Genomic DNA, 24,081 nt, shown 5'->3' with positions numbered 1-24,081 from the left:
ATAACTTTGCAAAAACAGATTCTAGTTCCTCATTTCAAATACCAGAGAAAGAAACTGAGGAAGTCAAAATGCCAATATCCTAGCCTGGCTCAGTTACCTGTTCATATTTCAATGCTCTTTCATGTTGGAGTCATTACATGTTTGGGACTGCCTCGCAGTTTTTTTCTCTGAATAATGGAATATCTATTTTGCTTCATACCCCAGTGTCCAGCTTGTTCTCTATTTCATTTTTTCTGCCTCTCCTTTTTGAAAATGGCTGCTGAAAATCCTTTTAATTTACTTCTCTACTTTCTCTTGAAAACCTATCCCTCTTATCCCTCTTGATCCATCTCATCAGTTAATTAAAATCCCCATCTATTTAACAGTTGTTAGCTACCCTTATACTGCAATTCAGACCCAAACAATTGGTTTGTTTTGTGCAGTAGACAACTATTTCTCTACAAGGGCTTTTGGGTGAATAACAGACCACTGATGTTAGATATAAGTTCTTTTGCCACCAATATGTTATCAACTCTGAACTTTACCCAAAGATAGAGGTTCAAATACCCCAAAAAAGACTCTACATATCTTAAGTATAGCTTAAACTATGACATCGATATTCACAGAGAACCTCCTGGTTCACATTACCATCCTTATTTCTTTGCTTACTAGCTTCAACAAGAAACCTAAGCTGTACATGTAAGCATTTCAAGGCATCTTTCACAGCCTTAACTGGGATGGACAAAAGGAACATTCTTCATCTTGGGCTTTCTTTGAGCTTATAAATCATTGTGTACACTCATGAGGAAGCCCAGAGCTCTGAAGTGGATGTTCTTGGATTCCATAAAGAGTTCACATTAAAAAAGGCCAGGTCTGGGAGAAAACTCACCATAGTTTAACTTTCTGAATAGAAAACACTCAAAATGACTTCAGAAAATGAAGTAGAAATAAACAGTTTTCATAACTGTCTTGGTGTCCTTGCAGGGGGATCCTTACCTGCAGTCAGCTTTGTCTCTGGCAGCTGACTTCAGTGTTTAGACCCTTACCATCATCTGCGACAAATCTTCCTTGAGGTTATCATTTGTCAAGGTGCAAAGAAAGATTTAAAGACACGTATTTTCACTCTGTTCCATTACAGATTCTGAGGAAGGGCCTTAATGTTACCAAAATTTGGCTTGTAGAACAGCCTCTTGCTTCTAATTTCAGCATTAGTGAATTGTACCCCTAATGTTCAAGATGTCATCTAATTCAAAACAAAGGGTGAGGTTATACTCATGGCTGCAGATTTTGTCACTAACCAGCACAGCACACAGTCCATAAAAGGAAACAGAAGAGTTCGCTAAACCAGGCAATACATCAATCCTCTATGCTATGCACACTTTATTTATAGGGCATTTGCAGATTCAGAATGATGATGAATGAAGCTGCAAAACAGTTTGATTTTCATCACTTGAAAGCAGAGAGCAGAGTAAGAATCATTTGTGATTTTATCTTTTTTAACCAAATCCTAATAATTAATCCAGAATTTCCTGTTTACTTAAGTTTTGTTTCTTATTACTTTCCCACCTTCTGCTTTATTTTATAGACCTATGTCTGCTCAGTGAGTCTGGGGAGTACTCTGTTTTACATGCACCACTGCATGGACAGATAGGAAGTTTGACCAAGGCCGACAGATGCTAACCTACTCATAGAAGACAAGCTACTGCAACTTCCTAGTTCAGCAAACTATTATTCTTCCATGGTATCAGTTTGGGAAACACCAAAACTGCAATAAAAAGTGCATTTTCCACAAGAAGGACAACAGCAAGGGCATGATAATATTTTATAAATATAGGTATTTTCTCTTTTCTCATAGCCTGCATGCAGTCACTTAGTACAAACATCAGTTAGTTCCATCTTTTATTTAGAGATTTCTCTCTATGTATTTCTATTTCCCTCAAAGCTTGATTATTGTAAAGTACCTGTTTTTTCTACTGCCAAAAAATCACTGATCAAAAAAATATGATCTGAACACCTAGCAAAAACATTTTCATGTGTCATGGGGTTTTGTTTTCCAGAAATCCACCATTATTTGTGCATTCCCCCTTCTTAAAAATAATTTTATGAGCAAACAAAAATATTTCTATATTTCTTTTCATTGTGTAGCTTAACATGTATAAGCAATGTCTTACTTATAAAGAAAGTTGGTGTTTATAGAATAATGATTTGTTCAAGATCCCATTCATTTTTGCTGAGTGCAAGAAGAAGGTCAAAGCACATTTAGATTGTCATTTGCACAGTTCAATTTCTTACTATAACTATTCAGCAACTTCTTAAACCACATAAAGCAAAGAATTCTGGAAGGGACATAGTCTATGCAATGAAGTCATTGTTCCTAGGCCATGGTGCTACATTTAAATAATTTACTGAGCTACAGTATCCCACTCTGGTGTGAAGGACAATTCAGTCACAGATGGAAAACTGAAAAAAAAATTTCCCCACTTATTCTAATATAGTACAATATCCATTGTTTCCCACACACAAGTAGAAAAATTTATGTTCTTACCCCACAGCCTATTCCATTGCCTGGTTCACATACAATTTTCTTCACTCCTGGTTCAGGAAGCAAACCCGCTCCACAGCCAGGAGTTGGACACAGCACTCCTCCCATCTGCAGCACGCATTCCTCGGCCCCATAGCGCTGGTAGCGGTTGTACTACAATACAACACACTGGTGTTAAACTTCCAACAGCACACAAATATAACCCCCCCTCCCAACCTTTGAGCTTGAATCTATCCCACATAACCAAGTCAAGCGTCCTAATGTTAACCATACATTCTGTGACTCTATGTCTTACATGCTGAGTTCAGGTTATTTGTAGAAAGTGAAAATTTCGCAGTGTCATTAAATGGGGTGTCACTCTGAAACAACTCACATCATACACATCCTTTTTGTGACTCACAGCTATCATTTGCATCACCAGAAAATTGTGGAGGATATTAAAATCAAGAAAATAGTAGACTGTTTCTGTAAGTAACCTCAAGACCTTTTGTATTGTTATAAAAAAAAAATACTGTAAGCATCATAAATGTAATCCAACAGCAGATACTGATAAATGCTGAATACAGATTGAAAAGAAATTCACAAAACCCCTCAAGGATCTAGCTATCAAGGATAGCTAGAAGTATCACATAATGATTTAGAGCTAAACGGTAGTAAAAATTGTGCAGCCAATTTTATTTTCAAAATAAATTTCATGAAACTGATCGGCAAAACAATTCTCTGACACACATTTAATTCAATGTTAGGTGTAGGTTTTTTCCAGGGTCGCCCAGGAAATTTTCTGTTTCTGCAGTTTTCATCTAGTTCCATCCTGATAGCCTAAAAGGCTACGGAAATGCCTCTATTTTAATGATGGAGACACTGATACAGAGCAATATTAAATAACATGCTCAGTGTATCCTCACTGACAAAAATGCCCACTCTGAAACGACTGATGCCATTGCAATAATTTTCCTTGGTCTAACTTGCCCTGCTTTCAGCTGGAGATAAGCTGAGCAAGTACAAATCATGCTGTGTACATGCAAATCACATCCACTCTAGGGTTCTGTGTTTGTGCAGCTCCACACTAGTGGCTATATAACTATTGTAAACCAGGCTTCAGATTTGCCTATAAATCTAGCCTACTGTAGAGTGAAATAAATGAAAGCATTTGGTTCTAACAGCCCCAAAGAAAACAGGAAAATCCAAAGGCCAAAGAGGAAGGAAGTAGCATGAATTTTCTCCGCGAGTGGAATGACTTCACGGTGTGCTAAAGGAACGAAATGGAGCTTTATGTTACAGCACTCACAGCAGTATTCAGTGCTTCATAAACTTTTATCCCATAACTGCTCATGAAAATCTTATTCCTTTTTGGGGTGATAACAAAAAAAAAATTCTTTCTTCAATCTGCAACCTTCCCCAAAGAAATCCCACAAGGAAAACTCAAGGACCAAACATTAGGACCAAAAACCTCATACACAAAGCATACAAAGAAGCATTTTAAATTACAACACAAGGGCTCCACTGCGTGTTTTCTGGGTACATTTGAGATTTTTCTGCAAATATTGCCATAACATGTCTTGTTACACTGTCTTTTTAAAAATAGTATATGACATCTTAAACCATTACAATATAGAGACACAAAAGTGTTTGATCACAGGAAGAAATAATTAACAAACTGAAGGTATCTGCCTTTGTCAATTTACAAAAAATCCAAAAAAAAGGAGGACAAAATTTAAAAGGAGAGAAAGCCTTCAATATATCACTCAGTGTGTGAACAACAGACAGAAATCCTGACTTAAGGATCTCAGATGTGGAAAATAACAGTATTTTGAGAAATGTAGGATAAATGTCTGCAAAATCTCCTTGAATACGGGGCCTCAACAAGTCAACTGGTGTCTTTCTATGTTATGGTTATGCTCGAACATAGAGCAATGGCATAAATATTTAATGTTGGACTCTATCAATTTTCAGCAAAGTTTGTAATCCTTGCACTAAATACATGCTGAGTGCTCTGAGTTGTTCTGCTCGCCTTGAACAGAAATATGGGTAACCACAGCTGCAAAATTCCCTGCTGACCTAATTTTTCTTCAGGGCAGACACTGGACCTGAAGGTGAGGATGGTGACTGTCTTACTCTGTTAAGAGGGAACATTGTGCTGGATGTGGGATTGTTAGCAGCTTCTCATTATGGCAGCAAACACCAGTGACACTGTAGCTGAGATTCTGTCAGCATTTCCATTATAAACTCTCAGTAGAAAAAAAAGGATATGCTTTCCATTCATTAACACAGCAAAAAAGGACACGGAAAGATTCCTCCCATCTTGTCTCCTTTTTGTTGTTTTAATACACAAAAATGTAAGATAGATAAGCTTGGAATCAATCTGTCTTGTTAAAGAAAGTTACAGAAAGGAAATATCCAGTCTATCTACTGGCAAACTGGACAAAGCCATTATATTCTGTTCAAAAATTTGACATTTTATACTGCTTCAGCACAGGACTTATACCAAATCAGTGGAGCACTGTCATCAGTGTTTTTCACACTATAAAATCCCCCTAAAATGATCCCATTTCAACACAGGAAAAATCCTACTGAATGCGTTTGCACATTTTGTCATCTAGTTACCAACCTGTTGTCTACCTTCAAAGTACAGATATATTTATAAGGTGTCATTTTCCAATTTCTTTTTCCTTGTGCCTATACACTAGCTTACTTAAAACCCAGCAACCAACTAAATCATGTAGTACCAGAATGCATATACATTTGCTGCCGTAACACAGTCATACATAACATATATGGATTTATATTCTTTATTCAGTGGCCTGAAACAAAATTACTCACTTTACATTAACGGTGCATTTATAAAAGGCTTGTAAAGGACCAAATCACTTATTAATTAATTATTAAATAGCTATTTGCATATAGTCACAGATTATCTCTATTAGAGGCATTATTTTCCTATATATCACATCTATACATATCACACAAGACTGATGCAATCAACATGCTTATAGCAAGTCAATGTTCAAAAGCCCTTAAACATCTTTGGAGCCCATGATGTGTTTTTGATCACATGCCTGGATGAGATATTTAAGGATACTCAGCAGACAACCACCATCAATCCATTTAGTTTGGATTTCTGTGGTGACGATGCCTATAGTTGTGCTGGTTGCTTGGACTCCTTTTATAATCAACAGGAGAGATAGGATGCAATTAATCTTTATCTTTTAGATTTGTATGTGAGAACTGAGCATGGGAGTGCCCTGTTCTATTAACAATAAAGAGAGATCAGACAATTTTTTAGATATTGACACCTGAAATTATGTGACTCCCACAACAGCTGTTTCAGTTCCAGTAATCCTCATCCTAAATCACCTGGCCTAAACTATTTTTGAAAACAAGGTTTAAGTACCTAAGTAGCTTGGACTGTGAACCACTTCACACCATTTTAGCTCTTCAAAACTTAAACATCTAACCTAAATAAGTCGTATAGGCTCCAAATACACTGAATGAGAAGAAACAAGATCCCAAGAAGGGAATAGTGAATTTATCATTGCTTACATGTGATGTCTAAGACAGGTAGGATGAATCTCCTTGTGGAAGTGCTGTAGTTGAAGCTGAGAAAACTAACTTAGGCTAGATATCTCACACATGAAGAGCTGTCATTAAAGAGGATTCTATGAAGTCTTCTGTACATTCAAAATATTTCACAGTATTTATTAGCCAATTACCATCAATGTGCCTCTTATTTAGAAATACACTCATCATCATCATCACAGTGTAAAATGGTTCTGCATTCTACAAGAAGCTAAAATATCTCCAATTATTTTTAGGAAAAACTTCTTAGAAAGTTTAATATACGGGGAAGTTGACTGAACTGGTATTCATAGCACCTGATTTCATTCCTGGCAGCAGCACAGTCTTCCTGTGGTACTCACATAAGGCACTTAATCTACGCTTCTCATCAGTTGCCCACTTGTAAAGAGGAAGAATGATACTTGCTGATTTCACTGTAGCGTTAAGAGGCAAAAGCCATTAATAGTCATGAGAACATCAAATACTATGGCAATGAGGCTCACAAAATTACGCAGATATCACCAGCCGTCTACTGCTACTAGAAAGTAGCTTTTGAGCAAAGCATGTCAGCAATTTATATGCTACTGCAATAAGGACCTCAGAAATACAGGTAGATAAGTAGTTGTTGGATTCACCATAGAACCATATATTTCAATGCTTATTTTTTGGGGAAAAAAAAGACCTAAAAAATACGATTTACCCCGAATCACCAGGGCTGAGACAGTTAAAGGCATATGAACAAGATAGACATAAAACATTCTGATTTTTTTTTAATCTTGTGAACTTTCCCCTCAATTTGTGAACTGTCCCGGTCAACCCAAAGCTATACTTTTCATAGAATAAAATTCTAAGTGGAAAAAATTCACAGCTCTACTTACGGTATTTCAACCATATCCTGAAGCTCTTTTGCACAATCTGCTCATAAAGACTTGTCAGGGCCTTTAGAAAGTATTTTTATAAGTGATTATAAATTACAGTATGACACAGATATGGAGGCTATATAACTGTAATCATTTATTCCCTGTTCCCTATTTTCCAGATGGGGATGGTTTTTCTTGAGTCTTAGAATGGCACCTACTTGGTTTTCAACCAGTGGAAATTCAATCACTTGATGTTGTAAATCAAGGGTAGTATAAAGGAAATAATTGGGCTGACAAAGGAATAAACCAGGTTTAACTATGGAACGCTGTCTTTTCAATTACATTGAGATTCAGATACTAAGCAAAATGGATATGCACCTGGATGCACAAAACTTGCAAAATGCTCTTTGAGAACACAGTGATTCCTTACCATATTATTTAATTTCAATATGCTTTAATATCCTAGAATCATAGAACAGTTTGGGTTGGAAGGGACCTTAAAAGATCATGTATTCCAACCTTCGCTGCCATAGCACATACGCCTTGTGCTATTTTGTTTTTGCTTTTACACTTTGGGCACAGTTTTATTTTCTTTTTTTTTTTTGACTCACACCTAAAGGCATCTGCTCAGTAGTAGCCTTGCAGGGAACTTTAGACAAAAGCTTAGTAGTAGATGTACAGCCAAAATTTCTAATCTTTGAAAGGTAATTCAATTACTTGTTTCTTTCAACCGCATGTAATGGTCTCAAATGAAAGAAAATCTACTTTCTGGTGTCAGATTGTTTGTACTGCTCTTATACATCAAATAACCATCTGTGTGTTTCAAAATTAGATTGTGGAGGCTATTACTCCATAATGTAGACTAAGCACTTTATTTATATGTATTATACACACACAGAACCCCTTAGAATTAGTTCTGAAATGTATTTAGGCAACTTAAAGTATAAACCCCTTAGTACTTATTGGACTAGTGTCATGGTTTCACCCCAGCTGGCAAGTACCATACAGCTGCTTGCTCACTCCCTGCACCCCGCTCTCCTGGGTGGGATGGGGAGGAGAATCAGAAGAAGATACAACCTGGTACAAACCAGGACAACTAGTAAAAATACTTACAAATATGTCATCTAAAAGATAAAGATGTGGACTGACATGGGTCTCCATGAGGCACCCTTATTTAATTTTTCCTGAGTTACTAGGCTCCTCTGCTAGCTAGCAGTAGGATAGGAAGTTGAGAGCATCAGTTCTTTGTTGTTCCTGCAGAAGCTCCACAAAGGAGACCAGAAAGACAACCACCTTCTAGAAGGCTGGAGTTTGCCTGACTTTGGAGAGCCATGGAAAACTGGGTGAAGCAGTCTCAAGAAAATATTTAGATAAGAAACCCCTGACTGGATCAATGCAGCACAATTCATGGATGAAATTAAACTGGAATAGAGAGGAGTAAAGGAAGGAAAGACTGCAGTTTGCAGAATGATATGAAAGAAAGCAAAAGGTGAGGAATATGAAAATAGAAAATAAAGAATACTGAGAAGAGAGGACACTGAAGCAGGTTGAATTGGAGATCAAACTGAATATATGAGAGGGAATATGATGCAATGAAGAAAGTGGACTAAACACAGTGTGAGGCTTGGCACTATATTTCCAAACCATTGGAAGTTTGAGATCTTTCAGCTAGTATTTGGGGGATCAGACTGGACAGACTGAATGCTGGAGATAAACATTCAGTTCCTTCCCTGCCTTGTGGAGCTCAAATCCATATTCCTTTCTCCCCTACAAGTAGCAACCACCATGGCTCTAACTGATGCAAGGAAATCTTTTCTGTTGATATTGTTGCAAATTGTGTGACTGAGATTCAGTCAAGTAGATACTGGATCCCAGGAATTCCACTTCTCAGGTCACAGGAATAAATAGATTCATAGAAAGGACACAATAGATCAATAAAAAGGACATGGAACTGTTGGAACAAGTCCAGAGGAGGGCCACAAGGATGATCAGGGGACTGGAGCACCTCCCATATGAAGATAGGCTGAGAAAGTTGGGGCTGTTCAGCCTGGAGAAGAGAAGGCTGCGTGGAGACCTCATAGCAGCCTTCCAGTATCTGAAGGGGGCCTACAAGGATGCAGGGGATGGACTATTCATCAGGGACGCTAGTGACAGGACAACGGGTGACGGGTTAAAACTTACACAGAGGAAGTTTAGATTGGATATAAGGAAGAAATTCTTTACTGTGAGGGTGGTGAGGCACTGCAATGGGTTGCCGAGGGAGGTTGTGAATGCTCCATCCCTGGCAGTGTTCAAGGCCAGGTTGGACAGATCCTTGGGTGACATGGTTCATGTGAGGTGTTCCTGCGCATGGCAGGGGAGTTGGAACTAGATGATCTTGAGGTCCTTTCCAACCCTAACTATTCTATGATTCTATATCCCATGGAAGCAGATCAAAGTCTGTACAAACAGGCACATCACTAGTCATATGAAAATGCAAGACGATAAATTTTGTTGTGTAATTCCAGCTATAAAAAAAAAAAAAGGTGGTGTAAAAAGGATCAAAGTTCAACTTTAGAGAGCAAGCGATGGATTGGTGATGACAAATCCAAAAGCTGAGACAAATGAGATAGACAGAATTCAGGTGTTAGATAGAAAAAGTGGAAAAAAAGGAGATACATGTAGGCATCACTCACATTAAGTAGCAGGTGAAGCCAGGGGACTGGGTGGGAGGGTATAGAGGTGTAAAGAAAGAGATTTGAGAATGGTAACAAAATAGGTTTGGTTTAGTAATTACAAAGTGGAAAAATTATGCAGGGATTTCCCCCCCCCCCAAGTGTGAATTATTGATAGGTGACTTTTTCCAAGTGTAGTTACCAAAAATTCTTGACCCATAAACATTTCAGAAGCACTTTGCTGATCATATCTGACAGGTTCCTGCACTGAACTCAGCTGATTAATTAGAATTGTCACATGACATTACTTTTGCCGGAATGGGTTAATACATAGCAATTAGTTTAAGACTGATTTTAAATTAATACTCTGTAGCATATACTTGAAATGCACTTGCCACACACGTAATTCCTTCAGAACCTCAATTAATGTTAAATGATTTCTGTCCACACTGTGATATCTTAATACTAGACTTCCACATTTCCTGACGCTACAGCTCATAGCAAAGCTCACACACCTTTAAACAGCATCAGGATGTGCATCTGCAGGTTTTCAAATCAGAGTATTCCTTTGCATAAGTTTTCCCCAGCTGGCAAGGAAATGTGAAAAAATAAAAAGGAGTGCCCCCACTCGGGTTTGCTCAGATTCCAGGGATACAAACACCCACAACATTTCTAAAGAAAAAGTGAGCAATAATATGAGTTGCAGTAGCAGCTGATAGAACAGATCTGTTAAAACTGATCATTCCCCTGTCAAAATATCAAGAAACTGGCCAATACATTCTGCAAAGTTGTCACAGCAGAAGATATAGCAGAAAGCACAGCTATACATTACTCAGCAGCTGCTTTTCCTGCCACTAGCATGTCATCTGCTTCATCTGCGCTGTGACCTGTTGGGGGCACTCAGGTATAGCAGCAGATTGCTTGCTATTGCGTTGTTTTCCCTTCCAGCCTTCAGATGTATCTGCTATTTTATTCATGATTCACAATATTCCATTTAAACAATTAAACAAGATTTTTTTATCACTTTGGGGAGAAGAGTGAAATTTCTCAGAGAGTCATTAGGGAGACTCCATAACAGTTCACTGCACGTCATCTTACTATATTGGTATACTGTAGCATTAAAGTGTTTTCTCTGCTGTTTCTGGCACTGGCTTGTTGACTGACTTGCCTTCCACTGTATTTGGCCAGAGCCCATATCTAGTGCATCTTGAACATATTTTTTGTAAGCAGGTTATACTATCAACACTTGTAGAACCATTTGCATTTACTTGCAGCCAGCCAGCCTGGAAGGGCAAATGGCTACTGCAGGAAACTAAGTTTCTTATATTGCACTATTTTTCAATGGCTCCCCAGTTAATAAACCTTTTATCCCAATCTTGAGTGTATCTCAGGAACCTATGAAGTGAAGCAGTTAGCCAGCAGGTTGAACTGCATTCATTATTATGCTAGTGGAAATGATGGATTATGAACAGTGAGATCAAATTGCAAGAAGAGATCAACAAAGCTAAGGACAATTAGAAAGCTTCAGGTTTATCCTTCCTGGGGCTGCATGCCCAGGAGACTCTCTTTGCCTTGTACAGACCTTTGTGGACTGGGAATGTCTGTGAAAAGGATGTCCAAACCAAACCTGTCAAAACTGCTTTTGAAGAGTTTTCTAGGTCAGACTCTATGGCACTTTCTCAAAGCATCAAGAACCAAGTGGGGTAGCAATCTATTGATAAATGTATTTGTGTTGCGTATTATAGCAACTACTCTGGAAACTGGTTTCATGTGGTAAATTGGGTATTCACAATGCATATCATATACTAGGGAAGCTTATACCCTTCTATTTCACCATGCAGACTATAACTACCTCTTTCCATAAAGTCTAAAAACAATTCCATCTCTAAAAACCCTCTTGTTACCACCAACTAAACCTTAAAAGACAGGGTTTCCAGCTGGAATGAACTTCCAATAATGTACATTCCTGAGGAAACAGAAGACACAAGGGGCTTACATGTCCAGCAAACTGCCAAAAAGTTTGACTATTTGGACAACTGTGTCAATTTTTTTTGACAACTGTGGTCAATTGCTGAGGTGAGTAGCTTGAGAGAGGACGTCTTCAACAACCAAGCAGGGGGAAGCTCAGCATCCAGGAGCCTCAACGCAGATCGGCAACAGCCACTGACGGAGCCTCAAGTCCTCCACATGACTTGCCCAAGAGCCGGCAGCTCAGCTGACGCGAGCAGCTGACTCACAGGGGGCGGAGCCAGGAGGGACGGCACTAGTCCTGACTGGTTAAAAACCTGCTCCAGGGAGCACAGCGAATGGGGGGGTCGAGGAAGTTCACGCTGCAGTTTGCGCGGGCAGGTGAGCGGGATGGTGAGCACCCGTCGTATGATCAGGGCCCAGTCTGGGAGCTCTGCTCTGGCTGCCCCGGCAGTGGCCAGCGTAGGCACCCAGACAGAGCCGATGAGAGGGGAGGCTGCAGTGCAGAGCTCGGAGTGTAGAGAGTGCCTGCACTGGTCTCGTGAGGCGAGGGTGCACAATGGCAGGGCTGCACTCAGTGCTCCCTGGCAGAGGTCCTCCTGCAGCAGGGTCTGAGCTGTGGGATGCTGTCAATAGGCTGCAAGATGTCAGGGAAGCTGAGAGGAAGCAGGACTGCCTCCTCCAGGCCCAAACTGTGCAGGGGCCTCAAGCATCCACTGTAGCTCATGTAGAAAGAAGGAGGCCATTAACTCAGGAAGCTGGGAAATAGTAACAAAAAAAAAACCACCAACAAACCCACCAGCAAAAAAAGGAGGAAGAGGACAATTAAAAGCAAAGAGCTTCTCCTAAATCTGCTGTTCCCACCCAGAACCGCTTTGCTGTTCTGCAGGGGGCTAATGAGGAAACACACTCACACCATAAACAACCAGCTGATGCACTGGTAAAGAAGATCATTACTGGTGCTACCAGGAAAAAGCGGCAGGTCATAGTGGTAGGAGACCCTGAAAGGCACAGAGGCACCCATCTGTCGGCCTGATCCAGTCTCAAGGGAGGTGTGTTGCCTACCAGGGGCACAGATCAGGGATGTTGCAGAGAGGCTACCTGCTCTAGTAAGTCCCATGGACTATTACCCACTTCTAGTGATCCATGTGGGTGCTAGTGATACAGACAGCAGTAGCCTGGAGAACATAAAGAAGGACTACAGAGCCCTGGGAGAGGTAGGTAGGGGCTCTGGAGCTCAGATTGTCTTTTCGTCAATTCTCCAGGATAAAGGGGAGGACCTTGAAAAGGCTAGGAGGATTGGCCAGGTTAATAAATGGTTAAAAGGGTGGTGCCATAGTCAGGGGTTTGGGTGTCTTGAACACAGGACCCAAGTTAGTAGGCCAGGTCTACTGGGGGCTGGTGGAGCTGCTCTGACAACGAAGGGGAAGAGAGGTTTTGCCAGGAGGCTTGCCAGGCTGGTCAAGGATGCCTTAAACTAGATGTGCTGGGGAAGGGGGGCATCGTTCCATCCCAGCACACCCAGTCAGCTTCCAACACCTATAATAAATGCTCAGAGCAATGTAGAGATATTCCAGCTGCTCCAGCCAATGAGCCTGCTTCATTTGGAGTTCGGCTCAGATGCCTCTATACAAATGCCCATAGTATGGGGAACAAACAAGAGGAATTAGAGATGTGTGAATGTCTATGGGGGTATGATATAATAGGCATCACAGAAACATGGTGGGATGGCTCCTATGACTGGAGTGTTGGAATGGAAGGTTACAGGCTCTTTGGAAAAGACAAGATCAGCAGGCAGGGAGGGGTAGTTGCTATTTATGTTAGGGATAGGCTGGAGAGTACAGAACTCTGGGGACAGGTGAACAGTCATGTCGTGGTTTAAGCCCAGGCCATAAATTAGAACCACACAGTCTACTTTCCCCCCCCACCCTTTCTTCCCCCCGCTCCTGGAGGGACGGAGAGGAAAATCAAAAGAATACAACTCCCACGGGTTGAGATAAGAACAGTTTAGTAACTAAGGTATAACACAAATCACTGCTGCTATCACCAAATAATAATGATAAAGGAAATAACAAGGGAAGAGAATACAACACCTCACCAATTGATACCTTGCCCCCCACCAGCAGCAAACTAGCCCTTCTGGGTCACTCTCAGTTACATCCTGGGCATGACATGTTGTGGTATGGAATACCTCTTTGGCTAGTTTGGGTCAGGTGCCCTGTCCCTGCTTCCTCCCGGCTTCCCCTCCTCCCTGGCAGAGCAGGAGACTCACAAAGTCCTTGGTCAGGGTAAACATTCTGACCAGCAACCAAAACCATCAGCTTTATCAGTATTATTCCCAGGCCGAAAGTCAAAACCACAGCGCTGCACCAGCTACTAAGAAGGAGAAAAAGTGAATGCTGCTGCTGAACCCAGGACAAGTCAACAGAGAGTTTGTGGGTCAGGGTTAAAGGGAGAACAGCGATGGGAGACATTACTGTGGGGATCTGTTACAGACCACCTGATCAGGGGGACTCTGTGGATGAAGCTCTCTATAGACAAATAGGAACAGCCTCACGCTCTCAGGCCCATGTTCTCATGGGGGACTTCAACCACCCTGATATCTGTTGGAGGGACAGTACGGCCCGGCACAAGCAATCCAGGAGGTTCCTCAATTGTGTGGAAAACAACTTCGTTCTGCAAGTAATAGAGGAGCCAACAAGTACAGGTGCCATGCTTGACCTCAGGCTCACCAACAGGGAAGGGCTGGTTGGAAATGTGATGCTCCAGGGCAGCCTTGGATGCAGCAATCATGAGATGGTTGAATTTGAGATCCTCAGGACAGTGAGAAGAGCGTGCAGCAAGCTCACTGCCCTGGATTTCAAGAGAGCAGACTTTGGCCTCTTCAGGAACCTGCTTAGTAAAGTTCCATGGGATATAGCCCTAGAAGGCGGGGGGCCCAAGACTGTTGGTTGATATTCAAGGATCACCTGCTACAAGCTCAGAAGTGTTGTGAGAAGGACTTGGGGGTGTTGGTCGATGAAAAAATGAACATGAGCCGGCAGTGTGCGCTCGCAGCCCACAAAGCCAACCATATCCTGGGCTGCATCAAAAGGAGTGTGACCAGCAGGTCGAAGGAAGTGATCCTGCCCCTCTACTCTGCTCTCGTGAGACCTCACTTGGAGTATTGTGTGCAGTTCTGGTGTCCTCAACATAAAAAGGACATGGAACTGTTGGAACAGGTCCAGAGGAGGGCCATGAGGATGATCAGGGGACTGGAGCACCTCCCGTATGAAGATAGGCAGAGAAAGTTGGGGCTCTTCAGCCTGGAGAAGAGAAGGCTGCGTGGAGACCTCTTAGCAGCCTTCCAGTATCTGAAGGGGGCCTTTAAGGATGCTAGGGAGGGACTCTTCATTAGGGACTGTAGTGGTAGGACAAGGGGTAACAGATTAAAACTTAAACAGAGGAAGTTTAGATTGGATGTAAGGAAGAAATTCTTTACTGTAAGGGTGGTGAGGCACTGGGATGGTTTGCCCAGGGAAGTCGTGAATGCTCCATCCCTGGCAGTGTTCAAGGCCAGGTTGGACAGAGCCTTGGGTGGCATGGTTTAATGTGAGGTGTCCCTGCGCATGGCAGGGGGGGTTGGAACTAGATGATCTTGAGGTCCTTTCCAACCCTAACTATTCTATGATTCTATGATTATTATAGAACTCCTTTTAGGAAATACTAAATTAATTAGCAACTCTTCAAGCTTCAAGCTAAACATAAAGCCTTTTTTTTCTTAGCATTGTTTTTCTTTCAGTGCTTACATTTACATAGAAAAAAATTTTATTTGTCGGGCAGAAAGAAGGTTTTGAGTGGTTTGATCCTGAAAGCTGCTCAATACCTTTCTCTTTTAATGACATCAATAAAAATTATATTTTGTAAGTGTTTGCAGGAAACTTATATTCAATGAAACTTAGACTCGATGAAAACACTTGATGAAGAAATGGTAGTGACCAGGACGTTGTATTAGAAAAAGTTGCTTGACTTATTTGAGTAATTTGACTCGAATTTGGTTGATAGGTAAAGAATGATGGTTAAAAAATAGATGAAGCAGACCTCTCTAAGGCATTGGTCATGATGCCGCCTGGCATTTTGATTAAATATCTAGAATGGTACCAAATTATCATGCCATGTATTAAGAGATTGAAAACTTATCTATCTGGCATGTTTAAAATATAATTGTAAATGGGCAATCAGTATTAAGCAGGTGTGTTCCCAAAAAGGTCCTCCTGAAAGTATTGATTCTTGGCTTTATCCCACCTAAAGTTTTTATCAATGATTCAGAAGAAAACTAAGAACATAGAACATCATAGAGAACATAGAACATTATAAAGCTTGCAACAATTTGGTAAGAGGAAGTAATGAACATGTATCTTGGATGGTTAAGTTCATGCTATAGAGATATCTGAACTGTTTTTCAGAGCTGTTTAAGCAAACAACTTTTCAGCCCAGTCACATGTAAAGTTATTTTTCTAGGAAAAAAACTATTACCCATCATTACAGAGCAGGATTTTTGGTTGGGAAGCAGTGTGATGGATTGTGAGCTGAATTTGAGCTGTGTCCATCCATGCCCAAAAGCACTAAGGCACCACTTAGATGAATAAATACAAATCTTTAGAAGGGATATTATATTTCTTCTGTGACAGCCACTGGTTTAACCAGAATCCAGAACTTCCAGTGGGAATGCCCACTTCAAACTTCAAAGGTTCCTTTATTCTGTCTGAAACAGATTTAGCTGAAAGTCAGCTGACAAACAGCCTCATTTTACTGTATAAACAATTATTTTAGTTCTGTTTCAGGGCTATGGTGGCTTTTCCTGAGTTGCATTCATAGACTGAAATAATTTTTTATTATGATGATCACCTACTGCCTCGTGACAGAACAAAGGGCATTGGAAATGTAAAGTATCTGAACACTGAGGAACAGGAGATATGCAATATAGGAAGCATACTGGTAGGGTGGTGGAAAGAAAAGAGGCTGGGAATTTTTCATCTTTCACTATGGAGAGGTATAATAGGATCTAAAGTCTTCAGCGACTTGTAAACAAAGAATTTATGTTTTCCTAGGCAATATATTCCAGTTTAAACAAGAATTAATCCAAGAAAGTAATGTAATGTGCATTCTAAAGGAGATCAGAGCAGATTATCGGAATAGTCCATTTTGCTTTTATAATCTGGCCTTAAACACATAAGCATTTTAAAAATAAATCAAGATTGGACATGAAGCAGTATATGACCCTATTATTCTTTGACTGTTGCTTGGGGTGGAAGTTATATATGTTGGTTGATAATACCAAAACTGTAAGCAGTCTGAATAAAAGTGATATGATTTTTTTTTCATCTAGTATGCATGATAACAGAAAACACTTTATATCTTTTTAAAAAGCAAATATGTAACTAAATAAAAGAAAAAAGTAGCCATATGAATAAAGACTTTACCTGAAATTCCTTTCTTTCTTCATTTTGATGTATTTGAATTTTATTTTTTTTTTACCTAGGTTTTGCACCAACTTCTGCCTCTCAAAGTGTGTGCTAACTTCAAGCAAGATGTGGTCATCAATGGACTCAAGATAACAATGTTTTCATAGGGAGAGAATATAATTGTAGTATTCTTTATACTTGTATGGGCTTATAGAATAATTAAAGCATCATGGCAATGTTCACTACTTGCAAAGACACTAATGATAATCACTGTATGCAAACAGCGTGTTAGTGTAGCCAGTTTCTGAGAAAGGCGACTGTTTACAGGTCAGACCCATTCTGCAAACAACTTTCCATCTGCACAGTTTTATGATCCTATTCCATGATGACAAATATTTTTCATCTCTTTAGGTGTATTCCATAAAAAGTGGAGTAATTTCATCATGAAAGTCTGAAAGAATACCAAAAATGTTCCAAGTGGCAAAAATACTGTATTTATTTTATTAGCGAGGCTTTCCTTATCACATTCCTCTACTAACTTCAAGACTTCTCTTATTATTGGACAGAAATTAATTATCTTTTCTCCTGTGGTTCTTCGTGGCTTACATCATCCCACTTCTGAAGTTTGTGTAACCATATAATTTAATGCTCTCTTAGTGCAAAGAAAGCATTAAGATTAAATAAACAACCTTAAATCTGACATTTCCCAATGTCTGAATTCTTCATTTGCACTCTTAACTCTTTTAGCCTTATTTTTTATGTCTATCAGTTTCTTTTCTAAAAAGCAAACAGAAAAAAAAAGTCCATCAATTAAATTATACTGTTCTGTCAGTGGTCATTAGCAAGTCTGAGGTCTACAACCCCATCCTCAGAGCTCCTCTGAGCTATCAGATTCTGCCTGTTTCAGCCATTCCACTCATACTCAGTCTCTTGGTTTAGCTGTTCCTTACTTTCCCTTCAAGTCTCTCCCTTTGTCCTACTCCTCCTACTCTGCATAGCTTCACTTCTTCATGCAGCTCATTAAGTACAGATCTTCCTTTATTTACCAGTCTCTTTAGCAAGTTTGCATAATTCGCCATTCTCTTTCAGCCCTTCATCCCAGTTTCTGGTCTGCTTTCTCCTCCTACCCTTTTTTCACCAGGCAGCCCCATGTCTCCAGTGTCCCCAGGCTTCATCCACAGTATCACAGTATCACAGTATGTTAGAGATTGGAAGGGACCTCAAAAGATCATCTAGTCCAATCCCCCTGCCAGAGCAGGAACACCTAGATAAGGTCACACAGGAATGTGTCCAGGCGGGTTTTGAATGTCTCCAGAGAAGGAGACTCCACAACCTCCCTGGGCAGCCTGTTCCAGTGTTCTGTCACTCTCACTGAGAAGAAGTTTCTTCTCAAGTTTAAGTGGAACCTCTTGTGTTCCAGTTTATACCCATTACCCCTTGTCCTATCATTGTTTGCCACTGAGAAGAGCCTGGCTCCATCCTCATGACACTCCCCCTTTATATATTTATATACACTAATAAGGTCACCCCTCAGTCTCCTCTTCTCCAAACTATAGAGACCCAGCTCCCTCAGCCTTTCCTCATAAGGGAGATGCTCCACTCCCTTAATCATCTTAGTTGCCCTGCGCTGGACTCTCTCCAGCAGGTCCCTGTCCTTCTTGAACTGAGGGGCCCAGAACTGGACACAATATTCCAGATGCGGTCTCACCAGGGCCGAGTAGAGGGGAAGGAGGACCTCTCTCGACCTACTGACCACCGCCCTTCTAATACACCCCAGGATGCCATTGGCCTTCTTGGTCACAAAGGCATAGTGTTGGCTCATGGTCATCCTGCCATCCACTAGGACCCCCAGGTCCCTCTCCCCTATACTACTCTCTAACACATCGTTCCCCAGCCTATATTGGAACCTAGGGTTGTTCCTGCCCAGATGCAGGACTCTACACTTTCCCTTGTTATATTTCATCAAGTTTCTCCCTGCCCAACTCTCCAGCCTGTCCAGGTCCCGCTGGATGGCAGCACAGCCTTCTGGCGTGTCAGCCACTCCTCCCAGCTTAGTGTCATCAGCAAACTTGCTGACAGTACACTCAATTCCCTCATCTAAATCATTGATGAATATATTAAATAATACTGGTCCCAGTACTGACCCTTGAGGCACTCCACTAGATACAGGCCTCCAACTAGACTCCGCCCCATAGACTACAACTCTCTGGCTTCTGTCCTTCAGCCAGTTTGCAGTCCATCTCACTACCTGATCATCCAGACCACACTTCCTCAATTTAGCTATGAGGATGCTGTGGGAGACTGTGTCAAATGCTTTGCTGAAGTCAAGGTAGACCACATCCACCGCTCTGCCATCATCCATCCACCGTGTTATTTCCTCATAAAAGGCTATGAGGTTGGTCAAGCATGACTTCCCCTTGGTAAAGCCATGTTGACTGCCTCTCATAACCCTCTTATCCTTGACATGCCTTAAGATGGCATCAAGGATAAGGTGTTCCATCACTTTCCCAGGGATGGAGGTGAGGCTGACAGGTCTATAGTTACCCGGGTCCTCCTTCTTGCCTTTTTTGAAGACTGGAGTGACATTTGCTTTCCTCCAGTCCTCAGGCACCTCTCCCGTTTCCCAAGACTTGGTAAAGATGATGGAGAGTGGTCTAGCAATGACTTCCGCCAGTTCCCTCAGCACCCGCGGGCGCATCCCATCGGGACCCATGGATTTATGGATGTCCAGATTGATCAACTGGTCCGTAACCCATTCCTCATCGACTAAGGCAAACTGCTCCAGTGACCTGACTTCATCTGAGGTCTCAGGAGTACAGGGCTCTTCAGGACTGCCTCCGGCAGAGTAGACTGAGACAAAGAAGGCATTCAATAACTCTGCCATCTCAGTATCTTCTGTCACCAGGGCATCCATCCCATTCACCAGTGGGCCAACCTTGCCTCTGGTGTTAGTTTTATCAGCTATGCATTTGAAAAAGCTCTTTCTGTTGTCCTTGACCCCTCTGGCCAGATTTAATTCTAAGGAGGCCTTAGCCATCCTAGCTGCCTTCCTACATCCTCTAGCAGCAGCCTTATATTCCTCCCAAGTGGCCAGCCCCTCCTTCCATGACCTATAAACTCTCCTCTTCCACTTGAGCATACCCAGCAGTTCCTTATTTAGCCACGCAGGTCTCCTGGCCCTCTTCCTTGACTTCCTACGTGTTGGGATGCTCTGCTCTTGAGCTCGGAATAAGCAATTCTTGAATGTCAACCAACTATCTTGGGCCCCTTTACCTTCAAGCAGCCTTGCCCATGGGACTTCCCCTAGCAATTGCTTGAAAAGGCCAAAGTTTGCCCTGCTAAAGTCCAGGGTTGCAATTCTACTTGCTATTGTACTGATCCTACCACACAAGATCCTGAATTCCACCATCTCGTGGTCGCTGCAACCAAGGCAGCCCTCAACCTTTACTGCTTCGACCAGACCCTCCTTGTTAGTGAGGATGAGATCCAGCAGCACTCCTTTCCTGGTTGGCTGATCCACCATTTGGATGAGGAAGTTATCATCCATACACTGGAGGAACCTCCTGGACTGTGGCTGGGTTGCTGAGTAGTCCTTCCAGCAAACATCAGGGAAATTAAAATCCCCCACGACAACCATGGCCTGTGACTGTGAGGCCGCTCTCAGCTGCCTGTAGAAGGCCTCGTCAACTTCCTCACCCTGATCTGGTGGCCTGTAACAGACACCTACAACAGTATTACCCCTGCCAGCCTGCCCCTTAATTCTCACCCACAGACTCTCAACTCGCTCGTCCCCTGTCCCTGGACAGAGCTCACTACATTGCAGCTGCTCTCGCACATAAAGAGCAACCCCACCACCCCGCCTGGCTGGCCTGTCCTTCCTGAAAAGGACATAGGCCTCCACGAGTATATTCCAGTCATGTGAGCTGTCCCACCACGTCTCTGTAATTGCCACCAGATCATAATCTCCTGACTTAACACAGGTCTCCAACTCCTCCTGCTTATTTCCCATGCTGCACGCATTGGTGTATAGGCATTTCAAGGAGGGAGCTGAGCTCACCAATTTCACCCTAGGATTATAGGAGGCCTCCCAGTCTTCATCAATTCTAGAGTGCTGCCCCACTGGGGCAAGCCCAGTTACAACCCCATCCCCCTTCGAATCTAGTTTAAAGCTCTCCAAATGAGCCCTGCTAATTCATGCCCCAGCATCCTTTTGCCTCTGTGAGTTAAACCTTTCCCACGTGCCATCATCCGGACTGGAGCCTTATAAAACCAGCTGTTATCAAAGAACCCAAAGCCCTGCCTAAAGCACCAGTCTCGTAGCCAATTGTTTATGGACTGAATTTTCCCATTCAATCCCACATCATCACCGGAAGATGGAAGAACTGAGGAGAAGATCACTTGAGCCCCAGACTCTTTCACCATCCGCCCCAAGGCCCTGTAGTCTTTCTTCATCCCCCTCAGACTGCGGGAAGCAGCTTCCCCCCCACCCAGCCCTCCATTTGTCAGCTGGCTCTAATTGGTCTACTGGCCCCATCAGCCCTGGTCATAATTTCTTTTATTGCCTCTTCCTAAATCCTCAATCTCACCAGATTCCTGCTTCCAGTATCTCCTTTGTCCTAGTCTGTTTTCTGTCTTTTTCCATTCCTGTCAGACAAACCCTCCCACACTTGCCATCATGCTGTCTCCTTGCTGAGTAAAAGCTGAGTCCCTGAGGAATTTGGCTTTTGACTTTCTGTAACAACTGAAGTGGGGGCTGGTGGGGGAAAACTGGAAGTCTAGAAAATGTACCAGCAGCCTCAGCCGTGATAAAACAAAAAAAGGAGAGTGAAGGAAAAGAAAAGCAACAGGGTGTTCTTGACAACAGAATCTGATCTAAAAACTAAGAAACAGTCTTTGAATTAACATTTCAGGAGCTGCTCCTGCCTCTGTCACAGCCCTCACAAAATCTTGTCCAAGACCCTTAGTGCCAGGTTCATTAAGAAATGAACATATTCTCATGTACAACATGTTAATGCCAAGCTTTCAGGCCCTAGTACTTGCAACTCAGTTTGGCTTTATAACCAGTACATTAGGAGAGATACTTCAGAGACAAAGACAACTTGAATTTCAGAAGCATTCAACATCTGAAAATTCAACCTATCTCTCAAAATATAAGGCCACTACTCAGTATATCTGTATGGTGAATTCATTATTGATAAAATAATAATTCTGACTATCTTGTGAGTATTGTAAAGCAAACTTGGCTAATGCTTTCCTAAAATCCATCTACAGAAATAGTTTTCTGAGTGCAGAGCACAGCAACAATTATGAATGAGACACTTCTAAAAGAGAAAAAAGACAACAAAAAGTATATAATGAATAGCTGTAAGTATCAATCCTTTAGTTGGATTGTTTGCCTGTCTCCTGTTTTAGAAAGTCTGTTTACTGCTGTAGTTGAAAGCTGAAAAGCTGTGGCAGATAGCAGATGTACCAATTAATAACCTGTCAAGGCTGATGGATAGAATGAAAAGAAAATCTCACATATATCTCCTGTGTGTTTTTTTCCCCACATTTCAGGTCACTGGGGGTCATGAGATACACTCTGCCTCCCTGGAGAGAGATGAAACTGTCTCATTAGCATCTGTCTTTCATGACGTTAAGACGCTGCCTTTGAGCTGCTGAGATGCTGCTAACTCACCTGTTCTTCTCCCAGAATCCTGAAGTGATGAAGCTCTTTAATCAGGGAGTCTGGACAGCCAGCTGTTGGAAAGAAACAAAAATATGCATTTTAGAGCTTCCTGTCAGTGCAGTTTCAGCATAAGATACATAAATTCAGAGAGGACAGAATATACAGATTACCTTAGATAAAGAAGATTAGAAAGATTAGCCATGGTTCTGTGGGCACCAGAATGCTGAAAACCATCTATCAAATAATACTTCTACATTTCTGAGCATGCTACCAAGAACGCTTAGAAAGGTTATATTCAAAATATTTTAGCCCTTTCCCCAAAGAACTACAAACAAAAGCAAGATGAAAAGGGCAGCACTGTCTGCCAGATACTGCCAGCCCCTTAGTGTAAGCCAAAAAGCGTTAAAAAAGGATCACACATCAAAACCTTGGAGCTGCCCAAAGCTGAATTCTGATTCACACATCAGGTCTGGACTCATTTCTAAGCATCATACAGGCTTTCCTTGATTCCCTGAAGGATTTCATAGGCTCCAAAGATCACTTTAATTTTGGCTGTCACAAATACAACCCATTTCACAAGCATGTTGTTGTTACCCACAGGTGTCATATACAAACCAACTATGCAGGCAGGGGAGTGATTTGCCAGAATTTTGCAATGAGATTAAGGTTTAATTACTACAGTCTTGCATCTCTACCAGTCAGTAAGAAAGAATATGTCTTGCTAGATGCTGTGCACTTTACTGGCGTGTTCAGACTGTGATTACCCTCCTGGTGATGAAATCCAAGGCGGCTACTCACTTTTGTACACTACTAGACTCATGTCTGGCATGGGATAAAAGTGCAGACTGTGAAAGCAATCTGTGCTTTATTCTTCTTGCCATAAATCGAAGCATCTGCTTGTGAATAGATAAAATTCCTTAAAAGGAATTAAGAGCATAGCTGTCCCCTGAATATGGGAGGAACTATGATTTTTATCAACTTCCTTTCCTGCTGATGAAGCTACAAATAGTTACCTCTCACTCTAAATGACTGCCATTAAAAGGATGGAAATTAATTTGGAGGCAGTTGTCAGGAAATCCCCATCAGAACTGTGGCTTCACTCAAAGCCAATGAGGCATGGCCTACACTCATGAATTCTGTTGGCATAGCTGTCTCTTCACATAGGATACAAAGAGAATACCCTTTATACTTGCAAGCAGCGTAACTAAAAAGGGCAAAACCCTTAGCATAGACACAATTGCCAGAGAATCATAGAATCAAGGAATGGTTTGGTTTGGAAGGGACCTTAAAGCTCATCTACTTCCAAACTCCCTGCCATGGGCAGGGACACTTTGTACTAGACCAGGTTTCTCAAAGCCCCATCCAACCTAGCCTTGAACACTTCCAAGGATGCGGCATCCACAGCTTCTCT

The 24,081-nt window shown here is 41.7% G+C and overlaps 1 protein-coding gene across 1 annotated transcript in view; it reads right to left on the bottom strand.

Moving 5' to 3' along the window:
- PRKN (parkin RBR E3 ubiquitin protein ligase) overlaps positions 1-24,081 on the bottom strand; it is a gene marked incomplete at both ends in the record, with an annotated part of 739,613 nt that overhangs the window by 111,816 nt on the left and 603,716 nt on the right. Inside the window, 2 exon segments of the mRNA XM_080615879.1 lie at positions 2,525-2,674; positions 22,680-22,741. Of these exon segments, the coding sequence (XP_080472005.1) occupies positions 2,525-2,674; positions 22,680-22,741 (212 nt within the window).

Source organism: Psittacula echo (genome assembly GCF_963264785.1).
Source record: "Psittacula echo genome assembly, chromosome: 4".
NCBI lineage: Eukaryota > Metazoa > Chordata > Aves > Psittaciformes > Psittacidae > Psittacula > Psittacula echo.
Note: the sequence above shows the minus strand (reverse complement) of the source record. Positions and strands in the feature narration are given on the sequence as shown.